The sequence below is a fragment of the Pelophylax lessonae genome (genome assembly GCF_965119305.1).
Source record: "Pelophylax lessonae genome assembly, chromosome: 10".
Lineage (NCBI taxonomy): Eukaryota > Metazoa > Chordata > Amphibia > Anura > Ranidae > Pelophylax > Pelophylax lessonae.
The window spans coordinates 157,504,652-157,517,589 of NC_138777.1; the positions used below are offsets into that span (position 1 = coordinate 157,504,652).

At 48.4% G+C, this 12,938-nt stretch overlaps 1 protein-coding gene across 1 annotated transcript in view; it reads left to right on the forward strand.

Annotated features, from left to right (window-relative positions):
• Positions 1-717: 717 nt before the first annotated feature.
• LOC309565751 (cystatin-C-like) overlaps positions 718-12,938 on the forward strand; it is a gene marked incomplete at its 5' end in the record, with an annotated part of 36,177 nt that continues 23,956 nt past the window's right edge. The window contains one exon of the mRNA XM_082270733.1: positions 718-921. Within this exon, the coding sequence (XP_082126859.1) occupies positions 718-921 (204 nt within the window). The remainder of the gene's footprint in view (positions 922-12,938) is intronic.

Consider the following 12,938-nt stretch of genomic DNA (forward strand, 5'->3'; position numbering starts at 1 on the left):
ACGCATTTGCAAGTCCCGCCCACAAGTGTCGCCTATGGGGATTTTTAAGTACCAATGTTTGTCGCCATTCCACGAGCATGCACAATTTTGAAGCATGACATGTTGGGTATCTATTTACTTGGCGTAACATTATCGTTCACATTATAGAAAACAATTGGGCTAACTTTACTGTTTTCTTATTTTTTTATTTAAAAAAGTGATTTTTTTTTCCCCCAAAAAATTGGGTTTGTAAGACTGCTGCACAAATAAGGTGTGATAAAAAATATTGCAACGATCTCTGTTTGATTCTCTAGGGTCTCTGCTAAAAAAATATGTATATATAATGTTGGGGGGGGGGGGGGCTTGGTGGCGGCGCGGATTGCCATCTCCCTGAAACGAGTTTTTGTAGGTTGGGATGTCTGTAGTGTATGGCCAGCATAAGACTGCCATTAAAGTTCACATGTATGTAAAGGTGGGCATCCCCATACTTTTGGTAATAAAGTGTAGCTGAGATTTCTTGGAACATTTATGGGCAGTGTGTGGAACCTCCAGTAAAGTATTGTGGGATTTTCCTGGGGCTGGTTCACTTTAAGAGACCCATGTCCGTGTGTCCATTACCAACTCCATCATCAAGTAACCTTCCAGCACATTACAGACACTGGACACGCCTACTCCATAGCCCGACACCTCCCCCTACAGCTGTGTGATAGCAGACAGTGCGGAGCAGTGCACACAGTAATGGCTTCTCAGGCGGTAATCCTCGGCGTTCTGTGCGCTCTCCTGTCCCTCGGCTGGGCCGGTTTGTTAGGTGGGTGGAGCGCCGCTGATAAGAACAGCGAGGAAGTGAAAGAAATAGCGGAATTCAGCGTATCCCAGTACAACCTGCAGAGCAATGATGACTGCGTATATACAATGATGTCCCTGAAAGATGCCATGGAGCAGGTAATGTGTGTATACAGTGTGTACATGGAGTCCTGTGTATGAGGAAAGAGGACCTGTCCCCCCCCCCCCCCCCCCCAGGGTCTATATGTGTGTATACAGTCTGTACATGGAGTCCTGTGTATGAGGATAGAGGACCTGTCCCCCCCCCCCCCCAGGGTCTATATGTGTGTATACAGTCTGTACATGGAGTCCTGTGTATGAGGAAAGAGGACCTGTCCCCCCCCCCCCCCCAGGGTCTATATGTGTGTATACAGTCTGTACATGGAGTCCTGTGTATGAGGAAAGAGGACCTGTCCCCCCCCCCCCAGGGTCTATATGTGTGTATACAGTCTGTACATGGAGCCCTGTGTATGAGGAAAGAGGACCTGTCCCCCCCCCCCCCCCCCCAGGGTCTATATGTGTGTATACAGTCTGTACATGGAGTCCTGTGTATGAGGAAAGAGGACCTGTCCCCCCCCCCCCCCCCGGTCTATATGTGTGTATACAGTCTGTACATGGAGTCCTGTGTATGAGGAAAGAGGACCTGTCCCCCCCCCCCCCCCAGGGTCTATATGTGTGTATACAGTCTGTACATGGAGTCCTGTGTATGAGGAAAGAGGACCTGTCCCCCCCCCCCCCCCCCAGGGTCTATATGTGTGTATACAGTCTGTACATGGAGTCCTGTGTATGAGGAAGGAGGACCTGTCCCCCCCCCCCCCCCCCAGGGTCTATATGTGTGTATACAGTCTGTACATGGAGTCCTGTGTATGAGGAAAGAGGACCTGTCCCCCCCCCCCCCCAGGGTCTATATGTGTGTATACAGTCTGTACATGGAGTCCTGTGTATGAGGATAGAGGACCTGTCCCCCCCCCCCCCCCCCAGGGTCTATATGTGTGTATACAGTCTGTACATGGAGTCCTGTGTATGAGGATAGAGGACCTGTCCCCCCCCCCCCCCCAGGGTATATATGTGTGTATACAGTCTGTACATGGAGTCCTGTGTATGAGGAAAGAGGACCTGTCCCCCCCCCCCCCCCCCAGGGTCTATATGTGTGTATACAGTCTGTACATGGAGTCCTGTGTATGAGGATAGAGGACCTGTCCCCCCCCCCCCCCCCAGGGTCTATATGTGTGTATACAGTCTGTACATGGAGTCCTGTGTATGAGGATAGAGGACCTGTCCCCCCCCCCCCAGGGTCTATATGTGTGTATACAGTCTGTACATGGAGTCCTGTGTATGAGGAAAGAGGACCTGTCCCCCCCCCCCCCCCCAGGGTCTATATGTGTGTATACAGTCTGTACATGGAGTCCTGTGTATGAGGAAAGAGGACCTGTCCCCCCCCCCCCCCCCCAGGGTCTATATGTGTGTATACAGTCTGTACATGGAGTCCTGTGTATGAGGATAGAGGACCTGTCCCCCCCCCCCCCAGGGTCTATATGTGTGTATACAGTCTGTACATGGAGTCCTGTGTATGAGGAAAGAGGACCTGTCCCCCCCCCCCCCCCAGGGTCTATATGTGTGTATACAGTCTGTACATGGAGTCCTGTGTATGAGGATAGAGGACCTGTCCCCCCCCCCCCCCCCAGGGTCTATATGTGTGTATACAGTCTGTACATGGAGTCCTGTGTATGAGGAAAGAGGACCTGTCCCCCCCCCCCCCCCCAGGGTCTATATGTGTGTATACAGTCTGTACATGGAGTCCTGTGTATGAGGATCGAGGACCTGTCCCCCCCCCCCCCCCCCAGGGTCTATATGTGTGTATACAGTCTGTACATGGAGTCCTGTGTATGAGGATAGAGGACCTGTCCCCCCCCCCCCCAGGGTCTATATGTGTGTATACAGTCTGTACATGGAGTCCTGTGTATGAGGATAGAGGACCTGTCCCCCCCCCCCCCCCCAGGGTCTATATGTGTGTATACAGTCTGTACATGGAGTCCTGTGTATGAGGAAGGAGGACCTGTCCCCCCCCCCCCCCCAGGGTCTATATGTGTGTATACAGTCTGTACATGGAGTCCTGTGTATGAGGAAAGAGGACCTGTCCCCCCCCCCCCCCCCCCAGGGTCTATATGTGTGTATACAGTCTGTACATGGAGTCCTGTGTATGAGGATAGAGGACCTGTCCCCCCCCCCCCCCCAGGGTCTATATGTGTGTATACAGTCTGTACATGGAGTCCTGTGTATGAGGATCGAGGACCTGTCCCCCCCCCCCCCCCGGGTCTATATGTGTGTATACAGTGTGTACATGGAGTCCTGTGTATGAGGAAAGAGGACCTGTCCCCCCCCCCCCCCCCAGGGTCTATATGTGTGTATACAGTCTGTACATGGAGTCCTGTGTATGAGGATAGAGGACCTGTCCCCCCCCCCCCGGGTCTATATGTGTGTATACAGTCTGTACATGGAGTCCTGTGTATGAGGATAGAGGACCTGTCCCCCCCCCCCCCCAGGGTCTATATGTGTGTATACAGTCTGTACATGGAGTCCTGTGTATGAGGAAAGCGGACCTGTCCCCCCCCCCAGCGTCTATATGTGTGTATACAGTCTGTACATGGAGTCCTGTGTATGAGGAAAGAGGACCTGTCCCCCCCCCAGGGTCTATATGTGTGTATACAGTCTGTACATGGAGTCCTGTGTATGAGGATAGAGGACCTGTCCCCACCCCCCAGGGTCTATATGTGTGTATACAGTCTGTACATGGAGTCCTGTGTATGAGGAAAGAGGACCTGTCCCCCCCCCCCCAGGGTCTATATGTGTGTATACAGTCTGTACATGGAGTCCTGTGTATGAGGATAGAGGACCTGTCCCCCCCCCCCCCACCCCCCAGGGTCTATATGTGTGTATACAGTCTGTACATGGAGTCCTGTGTATGAGGATAGAGGACCTGTCCCCCCCCCACACCCCCCAGGGTCTATATGTGTGTATACAGTGTGTACATGGAGTCCTGTGTATGAGGAAAGAGGACCTGTCCCCCCCCCCCCCCAGGGTCTATATGTGTGTATACAGTCTGTACATGGAGTCCTGTGTATGAGGAAAGAGGACCTGTCCCCCCCCCCCCCCAGGGTCTATATGTGTGTATACAGTCTGTACATGGAGTCCTGTGTATGAGGAAAGAGGACCTGTTCCCCCCCCCCCCCCCAGGGTCTATATGTGTGTATACAGTCTGTACATGGAGTCCTGTGTATGAGGAAAGAGGACCTGTCCCCCCCCCCCCCCGGGTCTATATGTGTGTATACAGTCTGTACATGGAGTCCTGTGTATGAGGATAGAGGACCTGTCCCCCCCCCCCAGGGTCTATATGTGTGTATACAGTGTGTACATGGAGTCCTGTGTATGAGGAAAGAGGACCTGTCCCCCCCCCCCCCCCCCAGGGTCTATATGTGTGTATACAGTCTGTACATGGAGTCCTGTGTATGAGGATAGAGGACCTGTCCCCCCCCCCCCAGGGTCTATATGTGTGTATACCAGGCCTCGACAAATCCCGGGCGCCAGGTCGCATTTGCGACTAGAATTAGCGACCTGGCGCCTGGGGTGCCCTGCTTGAGCTGTCCTGTCCCTTTTGCGCCCCCCACCTCCTCTTCGAGTTCACGGACTTCCACGCCGTCCAGAAATTTAGTCCCCGGCTTTTCGGCCTTCTTCTGTGAGATGAGAAGCTAGGGGAACTGGCGCCCTCTTGTGGTGGCCGGGAGTAATGCATGTTCTCAATGCCTTTTCTTCTCCTTCCAAAGAGGAGAAGAGAGGGAAGTTTTTTAAGGCTTCATCTCTCTGTCCAGTTACCTTTGCTTAAAGGTAAGTGGACAGGGAGTGTGGTTATTATTATTAATTTATTTTTTAAATGTAAAAAAAATAATAATTTTTTCTTTTTTTTTTTTTAATTATTAACCACTTTACAACCGGAGGATTTTGCTGTCTTCCGTCCAGGCCACTTTTTGCGATTCGGCGCTGTGCGACTTCAACTGACAATTGCGCGGTCGTGCGACGCCGTACCCAAACGAAATTTACGTCCTTTTTCTCCCACAAACAGAGCTTTCTTTTGGTGGTATTTGATCACCTGTGCGATTTTTACTTTTTGCGCTATAAACAAAAAAAGAGCGTTTATTTTGAAAAAATAACAATATTTTTCACATTTTTTTATATGAAATTCCCCCCAAAAAAGATGTAAAAACCAATTTTTTTAAAAGTTTTTTGCCAATTTGTTTTATGCTACATATGTTTGGTAAAAAAAATCGCAATAAGCGTATTTTGATTGGTTTGCGCAAAAGTTATTGCGTTTACTAACAAAGGGAAAGATTTCTGTCATTTTTGGTGTTTTTTTTTTAACGCGTAATGGCGGCGATCTGCGATTTTTTTTGCGGGACTGCGACATTGCGGCGGACAGACCGGACCCCTGACTGACATTTTTGACACTTTTGGGGGTACCAGTGACATTACTGCAGTAATCAGTGCTATATATATGCACTGTTACTGTAAAAATGACACTGGCAGGGAAGGGGTTAATTTTATTGGAGAGGGAGGGGTTAATGTATGCCTGGTGCTTACTGACGTGTAGGGGGGGAGGTGACTATGTGATTCATGGACAGATCGGATGTCCAGCTATGCTGAACAGTCCGATCTGTCACTCCCTGTCACTATGGAGATCCGCCCGCTGTGTTTACACACAGCGGGCGGATCTCCAGACTCGATCCCCGACGATCGGGTAAGAGCAGCGGCGATCGCCGCTGCTCCTCCCCTGGCCCGACTCCCGCTGTGAATGAAAACAGCGGGAGCGAGCCTCCGGCGGCGCGCAAGCGCCGCCCAGAAGGGGAGGAGTCCAGTCACGTTAATACTACGTGACTGGACGGGAACGAGCCACTCTGCCGCAGTAGTATTCCCGTAAGCGGTAGTAAAGTGGTTAAAAAAAAAAAATAAAAAAATGTTTTCTTTTTTTTTTCTTCAATTCTTATTAAAAAAAAAAAAAATATATATATATATATATATATAAATATATATATATTTTTTTTTTTTTTTCCTCATCGCTGTGCCACAGCCAAAGGCCCCTTTCACACGGGCTGTCTGATCAGGTCCGCCTGTCAGTTTTTCAGGCAGACCTGATCGGACCGTTCAGTCTCCTCTATGGAGCGGTAATCTGCCGCCATCTGACCCTGCCCGCCAAAAACAGACGGATGGTGGTTCTATTTTCTATCCATCCCGTGGATCGGATCAGATGGCATCGGATGGAAAGAGACAGACAGTCTGTTTCCATCCAATTGCGCTATATAGGAGAGTGGGGTTCTAGTCGTATTTATGTGTAAATTTAGTATCAGTTTTATTAAATAAAGCTTGGTTGTTAGTTTAAAAAAAAAAAAAAACTGGCTCCTAACTTTTTTAGCTGGCTCCTAGATTTCAGGCAAATTTGTCAAGCCCTGGTGTATACAGTCTGTACATGGAGTCCTGTGTATGAGGATCGAGGACCTGTCCCCCCCCCCCCCCCCCAGGGTCTATATGTGTGTATACAGTCTGTACATGGAGTCCTGTGTATGAGGATAGAGGACCTGTCCCCCCCCCCCCCCCCCAGGGTCTATATGTGTGTATACAGTGTGTACATGGAGTCCTGTGTATGAGGAAAGAGGACCTGTCCCCCCCCCCCCCAGGGTCTATATGTGTGTATACAGTCTGTACATGGAGTCCTGTGTATGAGGAAAGAGGACCTGTCCCCCCCCCCCCCCCCCCAGGGTCTATATGTGTGTATACAGTGTGTACATGGAGTCCTGTGTATGAGGATAGAGGACCTGTCCCCCCCCCCCCCAGGGTCTATATGTGTGTATACAGTCTGTACATGGAGTCCTGTGTATGAGGAAGGAGGACCTGTCCCCCCCCCCCAGGGTCTATATGTGTGTATACAGTGTGTACATGGAGTCCTGTGTATGAGGAAAGAGGACCTGTCCCCCCCCCCCCCAGGGTCTATATGTGTGTATACAGTCTGTACATGGAGTCCTGTGTATGAGGAAAGAGGACCTGTCCCCCCCCCCCCCCCCCCCCAGGGTCTATATGTGTGTATACAGTCTGTACATGGAGCCCTGTGTATGAGGAAAGAGGACCTGTCCCCCCCCCCCCCCCCAGGGTCTATATGTGTGTATACAGTCTGTACATGGAGTCCTGTGTATGAGGAAAGAGGACCTGTCCCCCCCCCCCCCCCCAGGGTCTATATGTGTGTATACAGTGTGTACATGGAGTCCTGTGTATGAGGAAAGAGGACCTGTCCCCCCCCCCCCCCACCCCCCAGGGTCTATATATGTGTATACAGTCTGTACATGGAGTCCTGTGTATGAGGAAGGAGGACCTGTCCCCCCCCCCCCCCTCCAGGGTCTATATGTGTGTATACAGTCTGTACATGGAGTCCTGTGTATGAGGAAAGAGGACCTGTCCCCCCCCCCCCCCCAGGGTCTATATGTGTGTATACAGTCTGTACATGGAGTCCTGTGTATGAGGATAGAGGACCTGTCCCCCCCCCCCCCCCCAGGGTCTATATGTGTGTATACAGTCTGTACATGGAGTCCTGTGTATGAGGATAGAGGACCTGTCCCCCCCCCCCCCCCCCAGCGTCTATATGTGTGTATACAGTCTGTACATGGAGTCCTGTGTATGATTAAAGAGGACCTGTCCCCCCCCCCCCCCAGGGTCTATATGTGTGTATACAGTCTGTACATGGAGTCCTGTGTATGAGGAAAGAGGACCTGTCCCCCCCCCCCCCCCCAGGGTCTATATGTGTGTATACAGTCTGTACATGGAGTCCTGTGTATGAGGATAGAGGACCTGCCCCCCCCCCCAGCGTCTATATGTGTGTATACAGTCTGTACATGGAGTCCTGTGTATGAGGAAAGAGGACCTGTCCCCCCCCCCCCCCCCAGGGTCTATATGTGTGTATACAGTCTGTACATGGAGTCCTGTGTATGAGGAAAGAGGACCTGTCCCCCCCCCCCCCCAGGGTCTATATGTGTGTATACAGTCTGTACATGGAGTCCTGTGTATGAGGAAAGAGGACCTGTCCCCCCCCCCCCCCCAGGGTCTATATGTGTGTATACAGTCTGTACATGGAGTCCTGTGTGTGAGGAAAGAGGACCTGCCCCCCCCATGGTCTATATGTGTGTTGTGTATCCATTTACCCTCCAGAAGATTTAGTCCCGGTTCACACTATAGTGATGTCAGACTTTGCATGTGATTCGGAGCGCACTGCTCTACAAATCACATGCGATGTCTATGCGATGCAAATTCAGGCATACAGATTGTATGGCTGGAATCGCATTCAGACCAAAGCCGCACAGGATCCTTTTTTTGGTCCGCACCAGAATTGGATTGCACGGGTGTTCACACCTATGCGATCCGATTCATGTCGGAATTGACAGTTCGCACTGTGAGAGGCAAACTGATTTGGGGGTATCATTATCTTTGTATTGACACCCCCCAGCGATTCGCATATAGCAGTGTGAACTGCCTGCGAGTCAAGTGCAATGCGGGAACCTGCAGTGGATTTGCAGGGTTCCTACATCGCTTTTGTGTGAACCGGCACTTGACTCGCAGGCAGTTCACACTGCTATATGCAAATCGCTGGGGGTGTCAATACAAAGTTAATGACACCCCCAGATCATTTCGCAAATCGCAGTGCCAACTGTCAGTTTGGACATGGATCGTATAGGTGTGAACACCCATGTGATCCAATCCTGGTGCGGACCCAAAAAAGGGTATGTGCGAGTTGTGTCCAAATGCGATGCGAATTTAGCCTAATGCCCCGTACACACGTGCAGATTATCTGAAGACTTTTGTCTGCAGACTTACCAAAACCATATAATATGAGGTCAAACCTAAACACTTTCAATTTGTATGCAATCCGGCAGGCCCTTGCACTACATAGAAAAGGTAAATCTGAAGACAAAAGTCTTCAGATAATCTGCACGTGTGTACGGGGCATTACAATCTATATGGCTGAATTCACATCGCATGTGATTTTCAGAGCTGTGCGCTCCGAATCACACGCAGTGTCTGTCATTGCACGAATGTGAACCGGGACTTATAGAGGGGCTGTGATATTGTAGTGGACAGTCAGACACTGACACTTTGTGCGGACCAGTGACTCATACAGTGATCACTGTACTGTGCTGCTGCAGAACCCATCCACCTTCCTAACAGTTCAGTGTCCTCCACCCCTCTCTGCCAATCCCTTCACTGGCTTCCACTCACCCAACGAAAAAAATGAAAAGTATTAACCATAGTTTACAATGCCAACCACAACTCTGCCCCCAGCTACATCACTAACCTGATCTCAAAATATCAACCAAGCCGCTCTCTTCGGTCCTCCCTATACCTCCCGCTTCCTTATCACCTCCTCCCATGCCCGCCTCCAGGATTTCTCCAGAGCTTCTCCCATCCTTTGGAACTCTCTACTCCAATCTGTCCAACTGTCCCCTAATCTATCCATCTTTAGACGATCCCTGAAAACCCTTCTCTTTAAAGAAGCCTATCTGGCTTCTACTAACTAATACTTTCACTTTCTCCATCAGCTTATCACAGACAGCTATTACCTTTTGTATCAATTGACCCTCCCTTTTAGACTGTGAGTTCTAACGAACAGGGCCCTCTCATTCCTTTTGTACCAAATTGTATTGTAACTGTAATGTCTGCCCTCTTTATTTTGTAAAGTGCTGTGCAAAACTGTTGGTGCTATATAAATCCTGCATAATAATAATGGCCCTGATTGAGAAGGGGTAAAACATCTAGGGTGATCAAAGAGTTAACTGTGTGCCTAACCAGTGTTTGTTCTATGTGCTGCTTTTACTAAGGGAAGTGTTTGCAGGGGCACAAAATCCATTACTTTCCCCTGTCAGAGTGGAGCTCTGCCTTGTTTTCAAAGAGCAGAGCTCCATTCTGCATGTCTACCCAACGATCAACAGGTATCCAGTGACCGGCACCCACAGAACGGCTTGTGCTGTGAGTAGTCACAGTTAAAGTGGCCTGTCAGCGGGGTGTGCGCCCCCTAGGCAGAAGTGCAGAATCGTGTGTGTGTGTGCATATATATATATATATATATATATATATATATATATATAATTACCGTTCAGAAGTTTGGGGTCACTTAGAAATAGAAAAGCACTGTTTTTTTTCAATGAAGGGAACATTAAATTGATCAGAAATACAGTCTAGACATTGTTAATGTGGTAAATGACTATTCTAGCTGGAAACGGCTGATTTTTTTAATGGAATATCTACATAGGTGTACAGAGGCCCATTTCCAGCAACCATCACGCCTGTGTTCTAATGGTACATTGTGTTAGCTAATTGTGTTCAATGCTAATTGATAATTGCAAAACCCTTGTGCAATTACGTTAGCACAGCTGAAAACTGTTGTGCGGATTAAAGAAGCTATAAAAATGGCCTTCTTCCTTTTGAGCTAGTTGGGTATCTGAAGCATCAGCATTTGTGGGTTCGATTATTCTCTCAAAATGGCCAGAAAAAGAGAACTTTCTTATGAAACTCGACAGTCCATTCTTGTTCTGAGAAATGAAGGCTATTTCATGCGAGAAATTGCCAATACACTGAAGATTTCCTACAACGGTGTGTACTACTCCCTTCAGAGAACAGCACAAACGGGCTCTAACCAGAATAGAAAGAGAAGTGGGAGGCCCGGGTGCACAAATGAGCAAGAGGATAAGTACATTAGAGTCTCTAGTTTGAGAAATAGACGCCTCACAGGTCCTCAACTGGCAGCTTCGTGGTACCCGTAAACCGCCAGTCTCAACGACCACAGTGAAGAGGTGGCTCCGGGATGCTGGCCTTCTAGGCAGAGTGGCAAGGAAAAAGCCATATCTGAGACTGGCCAATAAAAGGAAAAGATTAAGATGGGCAAAAGAACACAGACATTGGACAGAGGAAGATTGGAAAAAAGTGTTATGGACAGACAAATCTAAGTTTGTGGAGTTTGGATCACACAGAAGAACATCATTTGTGAGATGCAGATGCTGGAGGTGTGCCTGACGCCATCTGTCAAGCATGGTGGGGGTAATGTGATGGTTTGGGGCTGGTAAAATGGGAGATTTGTACAAGGTAAAAGGGATTTTGAATAAGGAAGGCTATCACTCCATTTAGCAACGACATGCCATACCCTGTGGACAACGCTTGATTGGAGCAAATTTCCTCCTACAACAGGACAATGGCCCAAAGCACACCTCCAAACTATGTAGGAACTATTTAGGGAAGAAGCAGTCAGCTGGTATTCTGTCTGTAATGGAGTGGCCAGCGCAGTCACCAAATCTCAACCCTATTGAGCTGTTGTGGGAGCAGTTTGACCGTAAGAAGTGCCTATCAAGCCAATCCAACTTGTGGGAGGTGCTTCAGGAAGCGTGGGGTGAATTGTTTTCAGATTACCTCAACAAATTGACAGCTAGAATGCCAAAGGTCTGCAAGGCTGTAATTGCTGCAAATGGAGAATTCTTTGATAAAAGTTTGAAGGATAAACATATTATTTAAAATAAAAAAAATCATTATTTCTAAGCTCGTCAATGTCTTGACTATATATTTACTATTCATTTGATGAATAAAAGTGTGAGGTTTTTATGGAAAACATGAAATTGTCTGGGTGACCCCAAACTTTTTTGAACGGTAGTGTGTGTAGATGGATTTCTGCACAGAATGGCTGCCCCATAGCAGTATACAGTATTTATTATAGGGTGGTTGTGAACGAAATATTTGTTATTGGGGCGGTTTTCCAGGTATAGACAGGACACTGAGGACTTTTAGGCCCTGTTTACAGCTGAGTGATTTTCTGCTTGTAGCTCTAAAACACTCAACAAGCCAAATTCCACTCATTTCAACGGCCTCTGTTCACATCTGAGTGTTATGTTGCCTAAAGCAAACCGCCTGAAGCTAAAAAAAAAAAAGTACATGAGCTTCTTTTTGGCAGATTAGAAGCCTTTTTGGCCCTATAGACTTCAATAGTAAGATCTAACTTGAGTGTTTGTTTTCTGCCCAAATGGCAGCACTCCACCCCTAATTTCCTCTCCTCCCCCTAGTGCATTCTATTGGCTAAACAAAAAGGCCTGAAGCTGTAAGACTCTTGTAATACGCTTTAAAAGTTTTAAAAAGCTGCAGAAAAGCTTAAACGCCTGAAAAATGCCAGTGAATTATTACTCAGGTGTGAATGGTGCCTTATAGCTGGTTGGGCAGATCCTGATTGGGAAGCTGAGACACTAGTTCTCAATCAGGTCCACTCTTTCCTTGTGATTGACAGCAGGCAGTCAGCAGGAGCATAGCCAATAGGCAGCCTGTTATCCTCTATAGAATCTGCCTGCTGTCCGTCACAAGGAGAGATTGATCCTAAAGGAGGGGGGAGAGGAGTGAGAACCCACTTCCAATTGGATCGCCTAGGTGATTTCACTGGAATTTATCCACCCCATCTAAATAAAACTACCAAAATAGGTGGCAGGGATTTTTAAATGTGGTGCAGGATCTTTTAAGGGCTATACCACCAGAAAAGTCTCCTTAAAGTGATTGTAAATTTTTTATTTTTTTTGTTTTTTCATAAAAAATGTTGTACTGACCTGCTCTGTGTAATGGTATTCCACAGAATGGTCCCTTACCACCTCCTCTGGAGCCCCCTGCTGGCACTTTCTACTCCTGCTGGTGCTTTCTGCGCCTCTACTCCTGCTGGCGCTTTCTGCGCCTTTTACAAGTGCCACCTTAGCAAGTTTTTTTGTAGGGGCTGCAACCATGTGGGCATGCTCCTGACCGGAGCTGTGTGCGTCTATTGACACACACAGTGCAGCTTGGTCATGCCACTGCTCTCTTTATAGGATTTGGCTGACAGCAGCAGGAGCCAATGGTTCCTAAAAACTACAGCTATGGGTTGATCAGTATAGGCAATGGGAATAGGGACTAACTTGGTAAGTATAAGGGGGGGGGGGGGGGAAAGGAGAAGTAGTTAATAAATCCGTAAGACCCTTTAAAATCCTCCAATTCACTGCAGATGAATTGCTTCTCTGAAAGGTCTTGAGTGTCCTATAAACATATTATAAAAA